This window comes from Lissotriton helveticus, chromosome 1_1 (genome assembly GCF_964261635.1).
Source record: "Lissotriton helveticus chromosome 1_1, aLisHel1.1, whole genome shotgun sequence".
NCBI lineage: Eukaryota > Metazoa > Chordata > Amphibia > Caudata > Salamandridae > Lissotriton > Lissotriton helveticus.
The window spans coordinates 1,313,760,514-1,313,782,039 of record NC_136057.1 but is presented as its reverse complement, the minus strand read 5'-3'; the positions used below and the strand labels follow the sequence as shown (position 1 = coordinate 1,313,782,039).

Below are 21,526 nucleotides of genomic sequence, written 5' to 3'. Positions count from 1 at the left end.
CATCTGACCCACTTATTTGACTGGCAGGGGATGAAAGGCTCAAACAGTCATGATAACGTAGCAAATTAAAGGTTATACACATCACACAGACTCGTGAATCAAACAGAAGACCATTTTCTCAGGACACACACGTTTTTTCCAGCAGTTAAAATAAACAGCAGACAGATTAGCCGTGTCATAAAGGTAAACGTTAACAGTACACACGGGCAGCAGGTATCATTAAGCATAGCCCAGCAGGTAGCAAAGTTACCACAAGCCACATTTTCAGGTGACTAAGTGTTAGCCGTGAAAGTAATCCTCAAGAGTACACAGTCAGGCAGCAATCACTTATAAATCTGTACTTTCACCTAACAAAGAAGCATCCAAAGAAATGCACCTTCTGGCATCAGAGTTGTTCACAAGAGTTATCGGAGGCAGCAGCCTTACCATAACAAGCATTTACAATGCAATAGGTCTCGCAGCATTAAAGTTTGAGTTATTGGCATTGTGTATGACAATGCCAATAGTTATAACTTTTGCAAATGTGACACCTATAGCATTTGTAATGCAATATGAGTTGTATTTACGTGACTTAGATGTATGTTTTGTTACATAATATGAAGCACCGGAAAAGCCATTAGGTCTTGCCTATTACTTACAGTGCCTTTAGGTTTCCATCGATGCTCTCTTATTCATCTGTACATTGTACCCCATGCTTGACCACATATGCCAGGAACATGAACTCCATGTGATGCAGAAGCAGCAGAGTAGAAGCAATGACCCAAAGAACGAAACCACTATTTTCCATAAAGGAGGGCAGATCCACCTAAAGTCTTCAGAGTTTAGAATACACAGGCTCTTTGGTTTACCAATTTGAGTGAACATTAGACTCGTTAATGAGTCTTTTATTCTATTGCAAGACTGCGAAAAATCACAGAAAGAGCGGAACAAGAGCAGAGAAAGGAAGGGGTCTTACTTGGTTGGCTCGAAGAGCACAAGCCGAGTCATTCAAAGACTCACAATGTAAATTGTGCAGCCAACAGTATCGAAAAACAAAATAGAGGTTATTTTAAGTTACAAATAGGTTCGTTCATGAATGCTTATGTTTCTCTTCAGTACAATGGATTATATATCTCTGCACTGACATTTGTTAAAATACTTTTTTAAACAAACGTTTTACCACCTTCAACAAACCGACAGAACAGCAGTCGGCGAACCAAGAGATGGTCATTTACAACGTATAGCTGGGCAATATCATTGGTCATGTGGTGCAACATTAGTGTCTATTAAACCATGTGTGGGCATTTTGGGTAGCATTCATCCTGAATTAAATTTCTTCACGGTGGTCCTATATTTGACAGTTTAAGTAAAATGATTTGCACATTATCGGGCAGCGTGATCAAATGAAGAAGCGGAGATCTGAACTAAATGTTCCTGGTTGTATATAGAATTAATTCAACCACTGGCTGAATATCCCCTTCTCTGCCCCTTTACTCCCAACGGATAATGTTTTGTGTTAAATTATTATTCGATTCAAAAGACGTATAAAAATGTCAAAACTACTTTCTTCCTCAATGTAAGAGAAGGGAGGAGGCTATTTTTAAATTATTGGCACGCCTTTCCTTTCACTGCATGAAAAGTGCAGAGGGCCACCACCTCAATGACAGCATTTGCACTGATTAATAAATCAACAGGACCGACTCAGTCCCCACGGGTTTTCAACGGGACGCCTGTGAACTGCAGCTCACACACAGCAAAAACACACCTTTTTAGATTTTGAACCATTAACTGTCAAGTGGCTTCAATTTTCTTAATAACCTTCTCACCCGGTTCTCCTTTTTATGTAGGTGTACAGTTTATACATATGTGCAGTCACTCAGAATATTTTCAATATACGTCAGAGGAAACATGTCATGCCTGCCTGTTCAGAGTTTCTGCGCATACTTCTAATTCATATTACGAGCTTCAGAAAAGCAGATTATCCCAGATTTCGGGCACTGTGTTTTGCTTTGTTCCTCTAAGTGGGGTAGATAGGAGCAGGGCACAGCTTCCTTTTAGACAAGAGTGTAAGCCATCCTTGTAAGGAGAATTAGTAATGTTGTCCTGTAAGCAGAGAATGGGAGAAGAAAGGAATAAGATGTAACCTAGTCTTCGTAAGTGAGGCAAAGAGAAGGATGGTGAAGCTTCTTACTTAGAAATGGGTCAGAGAAGGTAAAAGTTCCTAGGGTTGAGAGGTGGAAGGTCTATCATTAAACTACAAGTGGGGAAAATACAGCAAAGATGTTTCTGATCAAGTGAGGTGAAGAGAAGAGTTCTTAAAATCAAACACGAGTTAGAGATGGGTGTTTAGGAGTATCAAAAAAACATGAAAATATGTTGAATAGTGTAAATGACGCAGGGAAAATACGTGTTGGCCTGTTTCCGATGCCTAATGCTGGTGTCTACTCAGCCAGGAGTGAACACAATTGCTTTGCAGGAATTGAAGTGAAACCAAGGAAGTTGCTTAATACATAATAAATAAGTTCAAAGAACGAATTTATTACGTATTAAGCAACCTCCTTTGTTTCACTTCAATTTGTGCAAAGCAATTGTGGTATCCCCGACAGAACCACTGTAGCTTTTCATGTTGGTACCCAGGTGCTGAGGGACACAGGGTCACCCCATTGTGGTAATACTTTACACAGCCAGGAGGACACACTTGCTGACTTGGATCGCTAAGGATCAGGCCTGGGCGGTAAATTCCGTTCCGTTCGCGGAATTTGGGTAATTTCACGTTCAGCAGAGAGCACGAAATTGCCCAAAATTCAGCGTTCCGCGACTTTGCGAAATTTTGCTTGTTCGCGTTCTCAAATGCATGTTCGCGAGATATTTCCCCCGAGCACGCAAACAGCGATTGCAAACAGTTGAAAAGCATTGCGAACAGGCAATTCCGCGTGTTCGCGGAATTTCTGCGTGTTGTCAGAGGTTTTTTACCATTTCGCGGAGATTTACGTAACGCGATTACGCAAATTCCGAACACCCCTACTAAGGATAGAAAAAAGTGTACAAGAGTCAACGGGCAGATTTAACAAAAAGTGGAACCCCCCCCCAGCCCCACTAGAGGCACCAACTGTCAGTATTTGGAGTGATTCAGAGAGTGCCTGTAGGGCTGCTGGAGGCGGATTACCTCGTCAGTAGGCCTCAGGAAGTGTTCTCTTGAACTGAAATGCCTGCAGTGCACACCCTTCCGCCTCTAGGAGTGTGCATGGCCCCTCAGATCCTCCACGTGCTGACAGGAATGGCGAAATGCAACACCAGTCGCGGCTGGGTATGGTGCCCTCGAGGCACCTGCTTCCATCCCGCAGCAGCAGGGGAGGCGGCACTGACACCTCCTGAGCAAAGCGCGCGTTTGTTTGGACAAGGCAGTCAGTGCGAGGGTGACGTCACTGCAGAAATGAATTCCTGTTTGCGTATGGCATGAGTGAAAAGATCGTTAATTAATTGGACTCCATTGCCCCATGGAGGAGGCCTTCTGAATACAAATACAGCCTTCTCCTTGGTGATTAGGCACCTATTCTATAAAGCACAGTTACTCAAACTCTTTTAATGTGGAGCAATTTTCTTAAGAAGCCCAGGACATGAGCCTACTTTTTTTCATTTTCAGCATTAGTAAACCGGTTGTGACTGAGAATTAATGTGGAACGCTCCCAGCAACTGGGTCACAGCCTTCTGTTGACCCAAATGCAATCATGGACCATGGCAAGAGATCCCTGCTACAGGAGAAAGCCGTCTTATGCTGACCACAGCAGATCTTATATGTTTACAATGTTATCAACATAGTGAAAGATTACACTGTCACAAACGGTATCATTAAGTATGGAATTCATTTACTATTATATTAGATCCCATATATAAACTAGAAACGCAGATAATGGTTTGCCGATGTACTATACAAAATAACAGTAAGTGCAGGGATACTGCACACATAGTTTGTCTCCGTTCGGTCTATGTTCTCATGTTAGTTTCTTCCCTAGATCAATTCCCTAGTACTGGAAATGTTGACTTCATCATGCTTTCCTTTCATTTGCCTTACTTATTCTTTCTCCCATCAACTCCTATCTATACTATCATTGTTCTGTAGCTACGCGTACCTTTTATACCTCTATAAAACTGACTAACCGTATACTATTGCTGTGTAGCCTGCATATGCATGCAAATTAAAAAAAATATAGATTATATGGACACAAAATAGCATTGAAGCGTTCAACAGCTCTCTGAAGGCCCTCTTAGAACAGAGGCAAGGTAGCCCTAAGCTCTCGGACATGCATTTTCAGAGCATTAACATTCTCAACAGAAAAGAAAGCAATGTCAAGTCTTGAGAATACTGGATGTAACTCTTGGTTCTCATTATATGTCACATAAGAGTTTGTATCTGCTACACATGTACAAGCGGAAAAAGTCAACAATAGCAATTCTCAATGTTTTTATTCACACTCAAATTACTTTTGGATAGTGTTCCTGTTCAAACTGTTCTGTGCCCGATCCTGAAAGTACTGGAGCTTTGGGTTCTCTCTTGAGGTCTCTACCAGCTAAAGGCACAATTCCTCAATATAGCTCCTGCATATTCTGCCACCCAGGAAACAGTTGGCTCCTCTGCTTTGATTCAGGGATTAGGTGTGCCAGGGCACTCCTGATTCGACACCTACTGCCCTTAGTAGTGAAGTGCATGCTTCCCAGAAGAAATAGGCATAGCCCCCTATAAATACACACAACTTGGGACTGTATAACATCGTGACTGTGGGAGGGGCCGCCCAGCCTCTCTCCAAGGCTCATGCCCTGGGGGGAGTTGCTAATGAAAGGGCACTGCACCACCTCATGTCATGTCACTTTACAATTCTTGCCTGGTAATTCAGCACATATTCAAGCCTTGTTTCCAATCCTTTCCAAAAACATGCGACAGTCACCACAACCACCCAGAGAATAAAAACAGGAGGGTCCTTACCTTGTCCAGGAAGCACAGCTTCTCCCGGGTCTTCCCATCCAGAATCTCCACCTCAAAAAAAACAACAGCCTTTTTAGCTTTTTTGGCCACTTTGGACGGCGCCCGCTTCACAGCAGCCCCGTTGGGACTTTTCTTTCCAGGCTGGTTCATTTCGGTGGCCACCATATTAATATCCATGTCTGCTCTGTCTGGGGGAGCTTCAGGCTGGGGAGAAACGTCTTGGCTTTGGTGTCTGAGCTTTCAGCTTGTTTCAAGCAAAGAGCCCCGTGGAGCTGTGGGGCATACAGGAGCTAGATGCCGCCACTGGCTCGTTAGCAGCGCGCACCCCAGCTGCTCCTCGTTTTCGGCCGGGCAGCTGCTGGCACGGGTTATTGGTCTGCTTGAAATAAGCTGAAAAGCAGTGAGTGCCCCGGGAGCCTTCAGGGGCGCAGGGCGCACCGCTGCATTGCTATGAGATGGTTGCTTCGCTCTCAGCTCCCTTCCCTCGGAGGTGTAACTCGAGAGGCCGCAGAAAGAGGCAGCTAAATATAAATCCTTGCCCACCCGGGTGCACCTCGCACCGGGTCGCATCTGCTGAGACCACCCTCCCCAGACTGGCTCGTGTCGGAGCATCTTCCGCTGGAGAACTGTTACTGGGGTGCTAACTGCGCGGCTGGGCGCTGGGTAGAGGGCACAGGCCGCAGGCCAGGGCCTGGCTCCCCTGGGCGGAGAGACTACACCTGAATGGAAACAGCTGGGGCGGTAATGCCACGGCTGTCAGGGACATGTCCCCAAACACGACAGCTTGTATCCCAGGGATTGCTCAGGAATCGTGTACCACCTGACCCGCCGTAAATCACAGGTTAATATTAGAAGGCCGAATGGCACAGTAGAACCCACTAGCCTAGAACGCACCCCTCCCCGCATCATACCCCATATACTCCTACTGCAAGCCAGGGTTCGCCCTAGACTCCATAATGGACAAGTTATACCTCCCAAAATGATTATTAGGCAAGTGCAGAGGGCTCTCTTGCGTCCAGTCCACACAACAGACTGTCCCGTCCCAAGGCAGTGGGCTCAGCTTTGTGGCCACGTCTGTGCGTAACAAGAACTGTGTAGCCAATCAGGTAGGAATGTAAGGTAATAAATACTCCTCAGACCCACTCAAAAAGAGGACCACCCACGAACCTTCGAGCAGTAACCCGAAGACAGACGAGTTATGTATGTGCTTGAACAGTGTGCTGCAAAAGTACCATGTACCAAAAAAGCCATACATAAAACACTCAGAGTGGTTGCTTTGCTGGTTTTAGAGATATCAATGGGTCTAGTATCTAGTATGCTTGCAGATCCCCTTCCGGTTCATCGTACGAGGACAGACAACTTTTTATTTAATATATTGGGGGGGGGTCCTCCCTTCTGAACCCAAAGTCTTATCAGTCTGAAGTAGCTTCAACTGAGCGGTCAAACAATGAATGGTCAATTAATCTGAACTCTTTACAATATGACCCACACTAAAGTAAAGTACACATTTGTAAAGCGCACAATCACCCGTAAGGGTCTCTAGGCGCTGGGGGCCGTCGGGAAGATTAAGCGAGCTATTGCCCAGAGTCACATGGTGCTGGGCTAACCTGCCGCCGGAGCCGGGGATCGAACCGTGGTCCCCAGATTCCAGCGTCAGTCGCCCTGGCCGCGGCGCCACACCTCTTCCACACTAAGAAGCTTGCACAGCTGCCAAACAGGCCAAATCTGTTGCGTGGTTTAAAATAAGACTTTAGCTTCGAGAACCTAGCAATACATTTTTCACATACAGTTAATTTCACCAATGCAAAGTGTTAAAAAATAAATATTTAAAAAAGTGTCACAAAAATTGTATTAGTCATACGTAGAACTAATTGATTCTAAGCGCAAACACAGTATTTGTATCTGTATGTTGGTCCCACAGGCAAGGTTTCCTTGCCAAAAATGACAGTGGTCAAACGTACAGCGACTAATTCCTTGATATTCACACATACAAATATGTGCTAATACTTTTCTATCCCAAAACCAAGAAGGCCAAGTACTCACCTTCAGAAAGGATCATCCAACACCAAACAAATGTATACAAAATTGTGATTATGCTGAACAACTTTTTCTATAACGATTTTCTCATCCAAACTCCAACACACAAACCTATTTTAAATATTTTGAACAACGTCACACAACTAATATACTTAAGAATTCCTAGATCTGGCCTTTCAACAGGCCCCATCCAACAGAGCTCTATAGCCAACAAGGATACCATGCACCACTGTTCCAATCTCACCTACAATATTCATGCAACACACACCAGGCCGAACACCAGACCATCATATGCACAACACTGCACCAAAGTTGATTTCTGATGACGTTCGGCAGCTGACTCCACCTTGTTGGTCACACAGAGAGGATATAATTGATTTAACACATCTAGAGGATTCGTTTTCATCAGGCTCACTGACCGCTGCATACCTAAGTTCCTTTGTACATTTGGGCCCTCTGTGTAATTAGTTAGGAACCGATTTATCTCACACAGTTGACATTATCGACTCACTCTACCACCTGATATTTGGACTTCTTGTTATCCCATCTGGTATCAAGAGATATAATTTTGTGGCTTTTCCTGATGAAGGCACTCCTTGTGCCGAAACTCGCGTACATACCATCTGGTTTCTAGCCACGGATTTTTGACTAAGTCAATTTGTATGTCATGTATATATATTTAGGTCTTCAGTTACTAGGATGATTGAGTAAATGTTGTTCTGACTGGGGTAAGCATGTGGATTGATTTATATTTCATATTTATTACACTACTTCTTTTAAGTATATTTGTACTTTCTTAGCTCTTGTTCCTGCAGTTTATTATGAACTATTGTCAGTTCTTGATTGTATTTGGAGTTGCCTTAGGTCTTTGCAATTACAACACTGCATCACATACATATAGTTGACAAACTGCTGCTAAATCTAGGGCACTGTCCCATGCAACACCAAAACATACCACACAAACGTACAGAAAAAACTAACAAAGATAACTCACCCTCACCAGCACAACACATCACAAGACACCACCTGGATTGTGATGCATGTATAACAAGCATTGGCAAATCCAATAGGTCTTGCCTATGCAAATCTATTGGCTCCGTCATTTTTTTTTAATCCATGGTGTACATCAGTGTGTCTGCAGTGCACCATGGCTGAAAGTTACCACCCTGTCATGTTTAATTGCTTGTTGCTTCTAGCCCTCTGCCCTTCCCCCGTTGCTTGCCCCTGCAGTCCTACAACAAAAAAAAAGACAAAGCCAGTAGATATCACATTTTTAGTCATGGTGCACAGCAGAGCGGCTGAAAGTAAAAAAAAAAAATCTTTCAACCATGCTGATTTTGTTGCGGAACTGGAGGGGCAAGCAAGTCAGGACTGGTGGCAGGGTGATAAGGGGCAATAGAGGTGGGAAAGAGTAGGAGGGGACAAACAACACTGAAGAAAGGTGCAAAGGCTGGAAGAAAAAAAAAAGGCTGGCCCCATCATAGCGCTTTTCTTTGGGTTATGGCGTGTGGGGATGGACCAATAAGGACAGCGGGAGTGAGTAATCATCACTTGGGACAGCAGATTAGGAACACAGGAGAAAAAAACTACGAGGGAGGGAGGAAAGAGGGTTGGGAGAAACAACAACGCAGGAGGGATAGAAGAAGAAACAAAGCAAGAGGAGTGTGGAGGGATGGGCCAACAGCAACAATGTGGGATGAGTGTGGGGAAAGCAACGCAACAGTGAGCAAGTAAAAGAAAATGATTCTCTCTGAAAGTGCAAGCAGTGGAAGGACACACAGTGGAATAAGGAAGTAGTACTTGGGCCAAGATCCAAAGGAGGCACAATCAAAAGAACAGAAAGTGAAGCCAGTACACGCAAACTAAAGTGAGGCAAGGAACTGAGAATGACGATGAAGCCAATGATAAGCAATGGGTGGACTCAAAGCCCCTCTACACTAACAATGTTGCAAAAGCGAAAGCACATGTGCTCTCAGACGAGATCTTAAAAGCACTACATTCTAGCTGAGAAGTGGACAATGAATCACCAATTTAAAGAAAATCGTAAAGTCCTTTGGTGGATCCACCAATAAACACAAAATAACACAAAGAGCATACTACACCTTACTCCTTTCACATTCCCATAAACGATTTTGAATCTTAACATTGGGCAAAATCTCTACCAAACCTACATAATCAAACACCACAGAAACAACAAACACTATCAAAAGATGACTCCTCCAGTTTAATTGACCTGCCCTTCAGTTCGCCTTTAGAGAATGTGCTACAGTGCTATAACAATGAGCCTACAGCTATACAAATGCTAAGAACATAACATACTACAGATTTATTACTTTAAACAACAATTAATCACAAAAAACCTATGTAAGTACAGTGATAATAACCATCTATAAGCTGTGACTACGGCACAAAAGTGTTACTCCCAATGGTGAAATAAATTACACAGAGCAAATCAATTAAGGTGACTACAAACAAAGACACACCTTGTACAATCTGGTATCGGTGTAGTAGCAGAGGAGAAAGAAACCAGTGGAACAGGAACTATTCAAGGGAGAGCATGACTATGTAAGACACTGCTAGGCATAGAACAGATATTGGAAGCAGGTTTCATAGTGGTTAACCAGTCACTTGCTTGCGTAATTCTTGAAGTGTGAAGTTTCCCTCCCTGGGCTCTTTCACTGACTGGGAGAACACTAACTTCTACATTATCGATTGTGTGAAATTAATCGAAAGCAAGAGATGTGGCCAGGCACCCCACAACTTTCAACACAGCAGCTGAATAAAAAATGAAAAGTTTTGTGAACATTTCGTGAAGATTCGTCAAGAGACACCAAAGTTATTGGCAAAACAAAAAAAGTTTTTCCTATGAGGGGGGGTGTGTGTGTGTGAGTGAGAGAGTGAGAGAGTGAGAGAGAGGCATAAAGTTCAGAAGCAGAGCCCTGCAACGGAGTCGAAGTGCTGGGAAAACAAAGAAGTGATGTAAGGGCATAGGCATTCTCTGTAAACATGCTTCTCAGCACACTGCTGATGGGGGGGTATGACGTCCCCTTGCCCCCTGAGGGCCTCAGGGCTAAAGTGGACTTCTTACCTCAAGCAATAGTGTGCCAGGAGGTGTATTTGCAGAGTGGTGGAGAAAGGGGTCGTGGCCTCTGATAACCTCTTAGCAATCCACTTGTGTGGGTCTTATTGGAGGTAACAGGAGGGGTGGTTGGCCCCCAAGGACTCCCAAGAGCGAAAGGGACTTCATCCCACAACTAGTAGTGCACCAGGAGGCGCGGTGACGAAAGGGGGCGTGGACAAGAAAAATTCTCAGCTATCCCGCTGTGTGGCACTTACTGAAGGTAACAGGAGGGATAGTTGGCCCCCAAGGACGTCCTTGGAGGCCAACTACCCCTCCTGCATATACAAATCCTCTGCAAATATTTAAAAGTAAATACATAAAGTTTCATAAAATATCACAATGATGCTGGTCTTTGTATTTTCAGATGTCTTTAATTCAAGATCTTAAGCCTTATTAGCCAACACGTGTTTCGTCGCTGTTACAGGGGATTACCCCGCGACTTCTTCAGGGCTAATGGAATATATAAACAAGTACTTGTTCGTGTATGCAATGGTAGTAAAGAAACTTTATCTTTCAAATTCTTGACAAAGTGACTTTGGGGACTTGTGTGAATGATAAAATAGTGAATATTACTGTGTGAAAATCCATGTGAAACTGGTGTTGTATTTGCTTTTTGTACAACTCCTTTGTTTATCAATGGGAGAACGAAAGAACAAAAAAGCCCCCCTGTCGTTTATGTTATTGTTATAAGACATGCAAGTACAGTTGGTATTCAAGACTCCATTATACGAGTAATCCTGTGGTTGGCAAGGTGCGGGCATGCAACCAACCCATTTGGTTTTTATAATCCTGAGTTTATTTATTAATTCTATTTCATTATATTCGTGGCGAAGTAGTGCTCCCCCATGCCGTCACTCAACAGTAAATACATGCTGACTATATTGTGTAGTTAAACATGTGTATGGGGACGTATTTTGTTGAAATACAATACCTGAGGTCAGTTTTAAGTAGTCTCTAAATAACAGAGAAAAGGGCACATAACCTAAAGAATGGCAATCGGTACATTCTAATACGATGTACTTGGTAACCATGAAGGATCCCCCTACCTTAGTTCCGGTGAGAATTCTAACCCAGAAGGGGTTCCTATAATTTCTGCACCTGGAGAGGTAGACTATTTAGTCTTGTGTCTGAATATCTTAATGTGCTTCCAAGAGTAAGGGAGTTTCTTTTAGAAGAACTGCCCCATCCTAAAGTGAAATTAACAATCTATTAATATTATTATTCCTTATTTGTCTGTCTAGTATTTTGACTATAATAAGTCTGTTTTTCCACTCCTTACTGGCAGTATTAGGTAGAACCCCTTGGATCTCTAGGCCGTGGCGTGTTTGCAGAGCAAATCAGCAGTCTGCAGCCGGCCACCCCGGCGTGGTCTTAAGTAATAGAGTTTCAAGGGTGACCTAAACCGGTCCCTAGACCCATTTTGGGGGCCATCTTAGAGTGGTGTGTTGGGCCCCCTGGGGGTAATGACCCATTTTGGGGTCCATCTTAGAATGGTGTTTCGGGACCCCCAAGGCACTGGAATCGAAATTTGTGAGAACTAGAGAAATGTTGGTCGCAAAAGGCCAGTGGTATGCTCAAATGTTAAGAGCTATTTGCTAGAAATCCGTATCTGTAGTGGCACGACAGCAATGAGGTGCACTACCATATTAGTGTGACATTTGCACATTTGTGGTAGCGTGCATGCAGCGTTTATATACAAGTTCATCCTTATAAGAGATTTCACATGATATCCAAGTGCTTTGTCGCTCTGACCCAAACTAATCAACATGATAGTGTGTATTGTGACATGTGGCACTGTGATAGTAAATTTAGTTATTACAATAGGAGCTACTTTGGTAGTCTCTTCTCCCAATTTCACCATACCGGGTGATCTTAATCTCCACTTAGACTCCGTCACTGAACCCACCATTAAAAACCTGTTGGCCGACCTTACGGCCCTGCAGCTAAACTCCCTGGTCCACTCCCCCACTCACACTGCCGGGCACATATTAGATCCTATTTTTACCAACATTTTGGAAGCTAGTGCTGAGTCCCCTGAACCCATGGGTTGGACCGACCACTTCCTCGTCAAACTTATCATTACGGCAAAAAAAACGCCCGCTAAAGTTGCGGCTAACCCCTGCCACAAACGGCCATGGCACAAATTCTCTTCAGAAGACCTCATTAAAAACCTAGGAGAATTCCATCCCCCCGACGAGAACAGAGATATTAATACAGCTTATGCTGCTTTTAATGACTGGATCGTGACAGGGCTTGATGCCTTAATTCCGGCTAAATGGACAAAAACTCGCAGTTCCCCCACCAACCCATGGTACAATGAAACGCTCAAAACCTTACGGAAGGATTGCAAGAAAGCTGAACGCGAATGGAGGAAAAACTACTTAGACAACGACAAAGCCCTTTACCTATCAAAACTACGCACGTATCACAAGGCAATACGCACCACCCGAGCTTCCTTTTACGCAAAGGAAATTAAACTAAGCACCAACCCCACCAAAACGATCTTTAAATTAGTTCAAAGCCTCCAAAAGGTCTCCAACACGGCCTCTGGCATTACTTCCTCGAAACAGTGCGAAGACCTTGCCACCTTTTTCATTGAGAAAGTGAGGAAAATTTATACTTCCTTTCCCCAAGATGAGCCTGTGCCCACCAACACCTCCAACTTTGCGATGGACACGTCGAAACTGTCAAGAATACCTGACATATCCCTCGACGACCTTGCAAAACTGTGCAGACAGGTTAAATCTGGTTCCCCCACAGACCCCATGAGACCAACTAAATTCTTGGACTCACTGGATTTCTTCCTTCCCTCGCTTTCCAGCCTACTCAATCTCTCCTTTTCCTCAGCTGTGGTTCCCACCTGCTGGAAATCTGCATGGGTTTCTCCCATTATTAAAAAACCCACGTTAGATCCCACTAAACCAGAAAATTACAGACCCATCTCGCTGCTCCCCTGGACGTCCAAACTGGCTGAGGCCCATGTTAACAAAGTGCTATCCCATCATATGCTGCAAAACCACGTCCTGGACCCTTCCCAAAACGGTTTCAGGCCAGGACACAGCACCGAGTCGGCCCTGTTGACCACCACAGAACACCTTCGGGGCGTCCTGGACGCTGGTCAAAGTGCCGCGCTGATCCTGCTGCATCTCAGCGCGGCCTTTGACACGGTCTCACACAACATCCTGTTGAATCGACTTGAGGCCATAGGGATCAACGAACTCGCCCTTGAGTGGTTCCGGTCCTTTCTAAAGGACAGGTCCTTCTAAAGTTTCAGCCCCACCCTACATCTCCCAACCCCATCCCATCGAACAGGGAGTTCCCCAGGGATCGGCGCTTAGCCCTTCCCTTTTCAATCTGTACGTCCGGCCTCTTGCAGCAGTGGCAAAAGAGTGGGACCTTACGCTTGTGTCGTATGCCGACGACACACAGCTGGTCATCACACTCTCTGAAGGCCCTTCTACCTCGGCCACTAAATTCAGGGATGGGCTAGCGGCAGTTGCACAGTGGATGACACACAACTGCCTGCAGCTGAACGCCGGGAAAACGGAGGTGCTTCTCCTTGGCAAAAACCCTAGCTACTGGAGTGATCATTGGTGGCCCTCTTTGCTTGGTCCCACCCCCGTGCCAAAAAATGTTGTGAAGAACCTAGGTGTCTGGCTCGACTCCTCCCTCAACTTTCAGTCCCACACAAAGAAAGTGGCAGCTACGTGTGTGGGCCTAATGAGGAGTCTTAGCCCGATACTCGGTTTCTTCGACTCCAGAACCCGCCAACTTATCATCCAGTCCATGATTCTTGCCCGGCTGGACTATGCCAATGTGCTATTCTTGGGGGCAAATAAAGCAGAATTAGCACGGCTGCAGCGCATTCAGAACTCGGCTGCCAGAGCTGTGGTTGGCCTCCCACGCAGGTGCTCTGCCAGAGCTACCATCCGTAATCTGCACTGGCTGCCAATTGAATCCCGAATTCATTTCAAAACCCTTACCACTGCATTCAAAATTCTCAACTCAGACTGCCCTAAACTCCTACGCCCGCTCCTTGTACCCTACACTCCTCAGCGTACCTTACGCTCACTGGGACAACACCTTGTGACGGTCCCCCGTTCCAGGCTTTGTAGAATGGGCGGACGTTCCTTCAAAGTCTTGGGGGCAAGACTTTGGAACTCCTTGCCTCTACATATCCGCACTCTAACCAACTTGACTGCCTTTCGAAAAGAACTAAAAACTCATCTCTTTTCCCTTATCTAGTCTTCTGTTGGTTATCCCCCTCCTCCCCTCAGGTACTGGTTAGGTCAGCGCCGGGACGCTCCGTTGCTGGGGCAGCTGTTTGCGCTTTAACAATTGGATAACATAACATAACATAACACCAGGACAACCAGCCCCCACTCAACATATGTCAAAACAATAAGTGGCTGTCCTTGCTCGGATACACAAAACACTTTTAAGTTTTTAATGTTAGGAGAATTTATTTCTTTTTAAACCTAACCTACAAATATTACCATAACTATATGGTTATTTCACTATAGTGTATCTCAATTCAACTTAAAAACTACCATCGACCGTCCACCCATTTCCACACTTTTTTAGTTAATGGGTGGACGGTCGATGGTAGTTTTGAATTGAGATACACTATAGTGAAATAACCATATAGTTATGGTAATATTTGTAGGTTAGGTTTAAAAAGAAATAAATTCCCCTAACATTAAAAACTTAAAAGTGTTTTGTGTATCTGAGCAAGGACAGCCACTAATTGTTTTGACATAGTAAATTTTGTGACATAGTTGGGTGAACCTCAAATTTAACTGTAAATTCTTAGACTTACTACGTACAGTGGCAGTCGGTCTCAATTCTCAATAGTATCTGATCCAAAGCATATTCCGAAACGTTATGCATTGTGAATGTGAATTGTGTGACAGCTAGGTGAGGACAGAGGCATTATGCTGCAGTTCCTCACTGTACATAGTGTACGAAATATTAAGCTTCCAGGTCTCAAGTCCTCACTGTACATAGTCTCCAACATGTCTGGCATCGAGTACATCACTACATCAGTGTGGAAACAGTCATGTATCACAACAATATGTGGTCTACCAAATACGTAGGGATGATAGTGGGAGTGCTCTATAAACTATGATAATGGCATGGCATTCTTAGAAATCCTAACTCCATGTAAAGTAGCTTCTAGTAATCTATTCAGGGTATGAGCTTACGTTTAACATGGTTGCTTACATTCGGATATGTAGGGATATGTAATCCAGCCAGTGTTTCAGTTACTTTGGAAGTGGGTACCGGCTAATCACCAAGGAAGTATTGAAGCTCATGATCCATGTTCAAGCCTTGTTCGACACTTTTAAGTCTCATAATCCATAGCATCTTTCTCCTCCTGAGTGCTAGCTCCCTGTTACCTCCCCTTGGGTCTTTGAGTGTGTCACATCAAAACCATAGAAGGACAATGTTCTAAGTGTGCTTTGAGAGTTACATTCTGCTACATGTGTGGCAATCCGATATCTGATGTCCCCTTGCTTTACAGCCCTCATGTGTTCCCCAATATGCTCTTTGAGGCTCCTGATGGTACTTCCAATGTATCTTAGTCCACACTTACTCAGTAGTATACACTACATATTTTGTGTAACAAGAAATATTGTCATCACTTTTGTACCCCCTATTGTTAGGTCCCATAAATTCTTTCTTTCCGTCAGTGGCCCATATGCACATGGACCAGTGGCCACATCTGAAAAAGCCCAAAGTTTGTTGGGTAAGCCAGTTTGATGTTTGTTCCACTTTTGGGTAGCTGGGGTTAAGAATATTTTTTAAGCAAACACCCCTGCGAAAGGTAATCTCAGGCCTTGATGTAAATTCCTGCAGTGTCTTGTATGCCGTGAGTAAGTGCCAATGTCTACGCATACTGTGTTTGCGTGCTTGTTAAAATCTATAATTAAACGTACTGTTTTGTTATCTTTTCTGGTTTGTTTTTGAGAGTATCTTGTCGACTGATCTTAGAGATTCTCTCTTTGACCCTATGTGTAGTTCCCTTAGCATACCCTCTGCGTGAAAATCTAGTGGCCATGCTCTCTATACATTCCTTAAAATCTAATTCCTTACTGCAGTTGCGTCTGGCCTGTGTAAATTCGCCATATGGGATAGCATTTATCTGATGACCTGGATGCGAACTTGAGGCACGAAGGGTTGTATTACAAGCTATTGGTTTCCTAAATAGTCTGCTTTGGATCTTATTGTCTAGAATGAAGAGTTCAACATCTAAGAATGTAATGTTCCCCGACTATAGTGGAACGCAAATCTGATGTTTTTGACATTGCTGTTAAAGTCTGTGAAGAATTCAAGAAGTTTTTCGGTGGAGCCTGTCCAATCCATGAGGCAGTAATCTATGAATCTGCCCCCGAATAAGATCGAGTCATTACAGTTCCTACCCCACTCGCCCCACATCCATTGTTTGTCCAGTCTGCCCATGAATAGATTAGCATACGAGGGAGAAAACTTTGAGGCCATAGCCACCCCTTGTTTTTGTTTGTACCACCCTTCTTTAAACATGAAGACATTGTTGTCCAGAATAAGTTCTGTCATCTCCAAAAGCATTTCAGTGTGCTCCCAAAGGCTGGCCGATCTACGGCCCAGAGTGTGACGTAAGGCCTGTAGTCCAAGGTCATGTCTGATACCTGTATAAAGTGCTATGATGTCTAGAGTTACGAGTGTCATACCCTCCTCCTATGTACTGTCTGTGAGCGTGCTCAGAATATGCTTGGTGTCCCTGATGTGAGATGGTAGGTTGCGGAAAAAGGGCTGTAAGAAAATATCCACATACTCAGAAATCCTTTCAGTCGGCCCCCCTATACTGGATATTATAGGCCTGCCAGAGGGAAAGGGGAGATGCTTGTGGATCTTGGGAAGAGTGTATATGCAGGGGTATCTGGGACGGTCTAGCTTAAGGTAGGTGCATTAATTTCTGTCTGGGAGGCATTGGTCATGCCATCCCTTAAGTTTGGTGTTGATGAGTTGTATAAGGGACCAGATAGGATTACAAGGTAGAGCTTCATAGCATGTTAAATCACAGAGCTGAGATAATAGATCATGCTCATAGTCTGCACTATTCATTAGGACCACGGTGCCCCCCTTTTCCGCTTCTCGTTTGGTAATCTCCCTGTCTGACAGTAGTGCAAAGAGTGCCTCTCGCTCCCCTTTGGTGAGATTATCTCTACTGTTGGTGTAATGTGCTTGCGTGTAGGAGTACTTGTCTAGGTCTAGTAATAGCAACTTATGAAAAAGGTCCAAATTGCTGCCTGCTGGCAGCTGTGGTGTCCATTTTGATTTTTCTTTTAATCCACTACTTATGTTGGTGTCCATATGTACAATTAAATCACTTGGTACTCTACTCGTAGTGTAAGGGTCATCTTCTTGTTCAGACATGGATAATAGCATTCTCGTGTCATATACAGCTTGTACAGTTAAATCACTACAAACTAGGTCAGAGTAATTTGTCTCAGGTGCTTTATTCATTACAGGATTGAGTGTGAGGATTTTTTTCAATCTCAATCTCAATCTGCTCATGTATTTGAATAAATCTACCTTGGGTTTGCATAAGTATCCTGCATTTGTATGACAGAATCCCATCCCTTTTTGTAAAAGTATGCTCACTTCTACACTGATTGGTTCCACACTTTTTAACGTGTATATGTCTCCCCTTGCTAAAATAGTGGCCCCTTATGGAATCGAACTAATCAGCTATGCTGATGATACTCAGCTTGTGGTCTCTCTTAATCAGGCTGATCTGTCACATCCAAGTCTGAGCAACTGCCTCGAGGAGGTATCAAAGTGGATGGGCCTGTCCCAGTTAAAACTAAACAATCAAAAAACTGAATTGATGTTACTGGGCAGGAAGGCCTCGTTCAACTCCCCTGCGCTATGGCCCCAGTCCATGGGTGCCAGCCCGGTTCCCAAAAAAGTGATCAAAAGCCTTGGCCTCTGGCTTGATGATAATCTCACATTTAAAACACAAGCCAGAAAAACGGCGGCTACCTGTTTTGGCCTGCTTAAATCCACTCGTAAAATCCTTCCTCAACTCCCTGAGAGAGCCAAAAAAATTCTGGTCCAAGCCATGATCCTGTCGAGGCTGGACTATGGTAACGCGCTCTACCTGGGAGCCCCGATCTCCGTAATCCAAAAACTCCAGGTGGTGCAGAATTCTGCTGCTAGATTGCTGACAAACACTAACCACCGCTCTTCAGCTAAACCAGCGTTGAGATCACTCCACTGGTTACCCATAAAAGAACGGGTACACTTCAAAGCCCTCTGCATTGCCCATAAAAACCTCCAGGGCAATGGCTTTCTGGCCAACTTGATTAAAATACACAAAGCCTCTAGAAACCTTCGCTCCAATGACCAGAACCTTGCACAAGTCAGTAGAATCAACAAAGCCCGCTCGGGTGGTCGCCTCTTATCTCATAATGCCTCAAGGTTGTGGAATTCTTTGCCCCCCTTTCTTCGACAGGAGTCCAATCATCTCATTTTCCGCAAGAAAATAAAAACCTGGCTTTTCCCTACCAATTAACCTTCTCTTCTGACTTATCTTCTGTAGCCGCAAGCGCTGGGATGCCTCCGGGTAGCCATGTGCTATAAAAGAGTTATTTTCATTCATTCATCGGTTTCCCCATCAGGTTAATTACAGTTACATCATTCAATTCTGCTTGGTCCAACTCCTCGTTTTCATGTAGCCTCTCTCTTCATGCGCCGCTCCCTCTCTTGCCCCGCCTCGTCGTCCTGGTGTAAATGGACGCTTGTTTATTTCACTATTCCCTCTCTTCATCCTCATAACTTCCCTTAAAAAAGGATTTTCTGTGCGTGTCTCGTTACTATCGCCACCTCTTTCTTGTTCACTCTCGCTAGTGTGTGCAGTGTCTAGTGATGTAGAGCCAGAGCAAGCGGAGATCACCCCGCTTGTTTTTTCAGTTGTCTTGCTAGGAATAAGATGATCATACTTCCTTGCAAACGTGAATACCCTGCCAGTGTTGTAGTCTACATCAACTCTTCGAAGTTTCTTCACTTTTCTAAACTTTATCTCATCCTGATGTTTCTTGATTATATCGTTGAGGATAGCACAATTCTTCTCTGCTGCTTCAATCACTGCCTCTAAACAAGTAATTTCCCTCTGCAAGTTTTCAACCTTCCTGTCTGAGTTCTCGATAAGGATATCCATTTGTTTGAGTTGTCTGAGAGCTCTTTTTCCCCATGCAGCTAATAAGTCCTCATCAAGATTGTCAATGGTGGGGAATCTCTGTATTCTCAGGCCTTTGGGTACTCTCTTTAATTTGATATATTGCTTCAATGTGGCCCCATCCCACCACTCAGATGTCTCGTTCTTTCTTAGTTTTTACAATCTTAGAAATTTATTTTTTACGCTCTCATTACGTGGTGGATTCCCACTAATCATAGAAGCGCTTGCTCCTGATCCCTTACTCAGATTGTTAAAGAGGTCTTCCGCTTCTCTGTCCCTATCCACTCTTCTTGCTATATCTTTTGATATATTATAAGTGACCTTGGCAGCCACCTATTTAATAAACATTAGGTACACAGTCGGTGGTCAGCAACTACCCCTCCTGTTACCTCCAGTAAGTGCCACAGAGGAGGACTGCTATGAGGTCTCCTGAAGCCAAGACCCCTTTCTCCACCACTATGCAAACATGCCTCCTGGCTCACTACTGGTTGGGGGATTAAGTCCTATTACTTCTGAGGGACCTTGGAGGTCAAGAAGCCCTCCTGGTACCTCCTGTAAGTCCTGCACAGCAGGACTGCTGAGAGCTGGTCAGATGCCCCAACCCATTTCTCCAACACTGTGTTTAAAAACCCTTAAAAACTCACTGAGAAAAAACAAAAGGTTACAGGGACGTTACAGTGAGGCTCAGATTTCCCGCTTACACAATCTGTGAAATTCAGCGGTTCTAGTTAGTGAGCTAACTGTAACTCGAGCCCTCGGAATGCACTGCTTATGACCTCACATATTGTATCACTCATGACATCATCCACAGAATCTGTTGCACCCACTCACACCCCCATAATCTTTCATACGCCCACAACCCCCACACTACCATTCTCAAACCCATTTACACACCCATACCAGTGCTTACAAAGCCACTCACTGATTCATAGATCAACAACCATCCACTCACTCACCCATACAGCCACTCATACCCCTACTCCATTCATACACCTATACAGCCACTCACACACAGAGTCAAACACCCATAGAGCTACTTACACACCTACTCACTCACCCATACAGTCACATGGCCACCTACTCACCCATACTGCTACACATACTCACTCACTTACTCATACAGATACTAGCAAATACTCACTTACCTATACACTCACTGACACAAGCACACACTCACCCATACAGCCACTCTTCACATTCACTCAACCACTCACTCACATACCCCATCACTCACCTATACAGCCTTTCACATATCCAGTTACTAACCCTTATACCACTGACACCATGCACCCACTCACCGACACAGCCATACACACACTCACACATACAGCCCCTCACACAAGCACTCACTCACCCATACAGCCCCTCACACAAGCACTCACTAACCCATGCTGCCACTGACTCACCCACTCACTCATCCATACAGACAGTCACACACACCCTCACCCACCCACATAGACACTCAGACACTCATAGAGGTATCAGACAACCAATCACTCACCCATACAGAAATGCACGTACCCCCACATTCAGCCACTCAGACACCAACTGACAGACTGATACAGGCATTCACACAACCAGTCAGTCATCCATACATTCACTGAGACATCTAATCACCGTCATCCATACATTCACTGAGACATCTAATCACCCTCTTATACAGTCAGTCATGCACCCACTGAATCACCCATACAGGCACTCATACACCCACTGATTCACCAATACACCTTGGTCTATATATATATTTAACAGTCATAAACTTTTTAAAGCAATCAGTCACTGGATGATGTCATCAGTGATGTAATCAGTAAAGTCATCAGTGAGGTCACTGACCATGTCATGAGTGATGTAATATGTGAGGTCATAAGCAAAGCATTGTGGGGGTGCGAGTTATAGTTACCTCACCAACAAAATCAACTGAATTTCACTGGTTGTGTACGAGGGAAATCCAAGTCTAACTAAAACGTCCCTGTAACCTTTGGTTTTTTTCTGAGAATTTTAAAGTGTTTTAATACCATTTCCTAACTAGAACATCCTTGTAGCCCCCACGTACCCTTCCTGCTACCTCACGTAAGTCACACACACATGCTGAGACATCAGAGGAGGCCACACCCCCTTTCTCCACCACTCTGCAAACACGCCTCATGGCGCACTACTAGTTGGGGATGAAGTCCCCTTTGATTATCGA

The 21,526-nt window shown here is 44.3% G+C and overlaps 1 protein-coding gene across 2 annotated transcripts in view; it reads right to left on the bottom strand.

Moving 5' to 3' along the window:
- The window catches only part of TECR (trans-2,3-enoyl-CoA reductase), a 175,568-nt gene that overhangs the window by 101,210 nt on the left and 52,832 nt on the right, over positions 1-21,526 (bottom strand). The window contains exon 2 of one of the 2 annotated variants that reach the window (XM_078681643.1): positions 4,961-5,011. In XM_078681643.1, coding sequence (XP_078537769.1) covers positions 4,961-5,011 — 51 coding nt within the window. Of the gene's footprint in view, positions 1-4,960; positions 5,244-21,526 lie in introns of those variants that run through there. The other variant, XM_078681633.1, reaches the window with a different exon arrangement.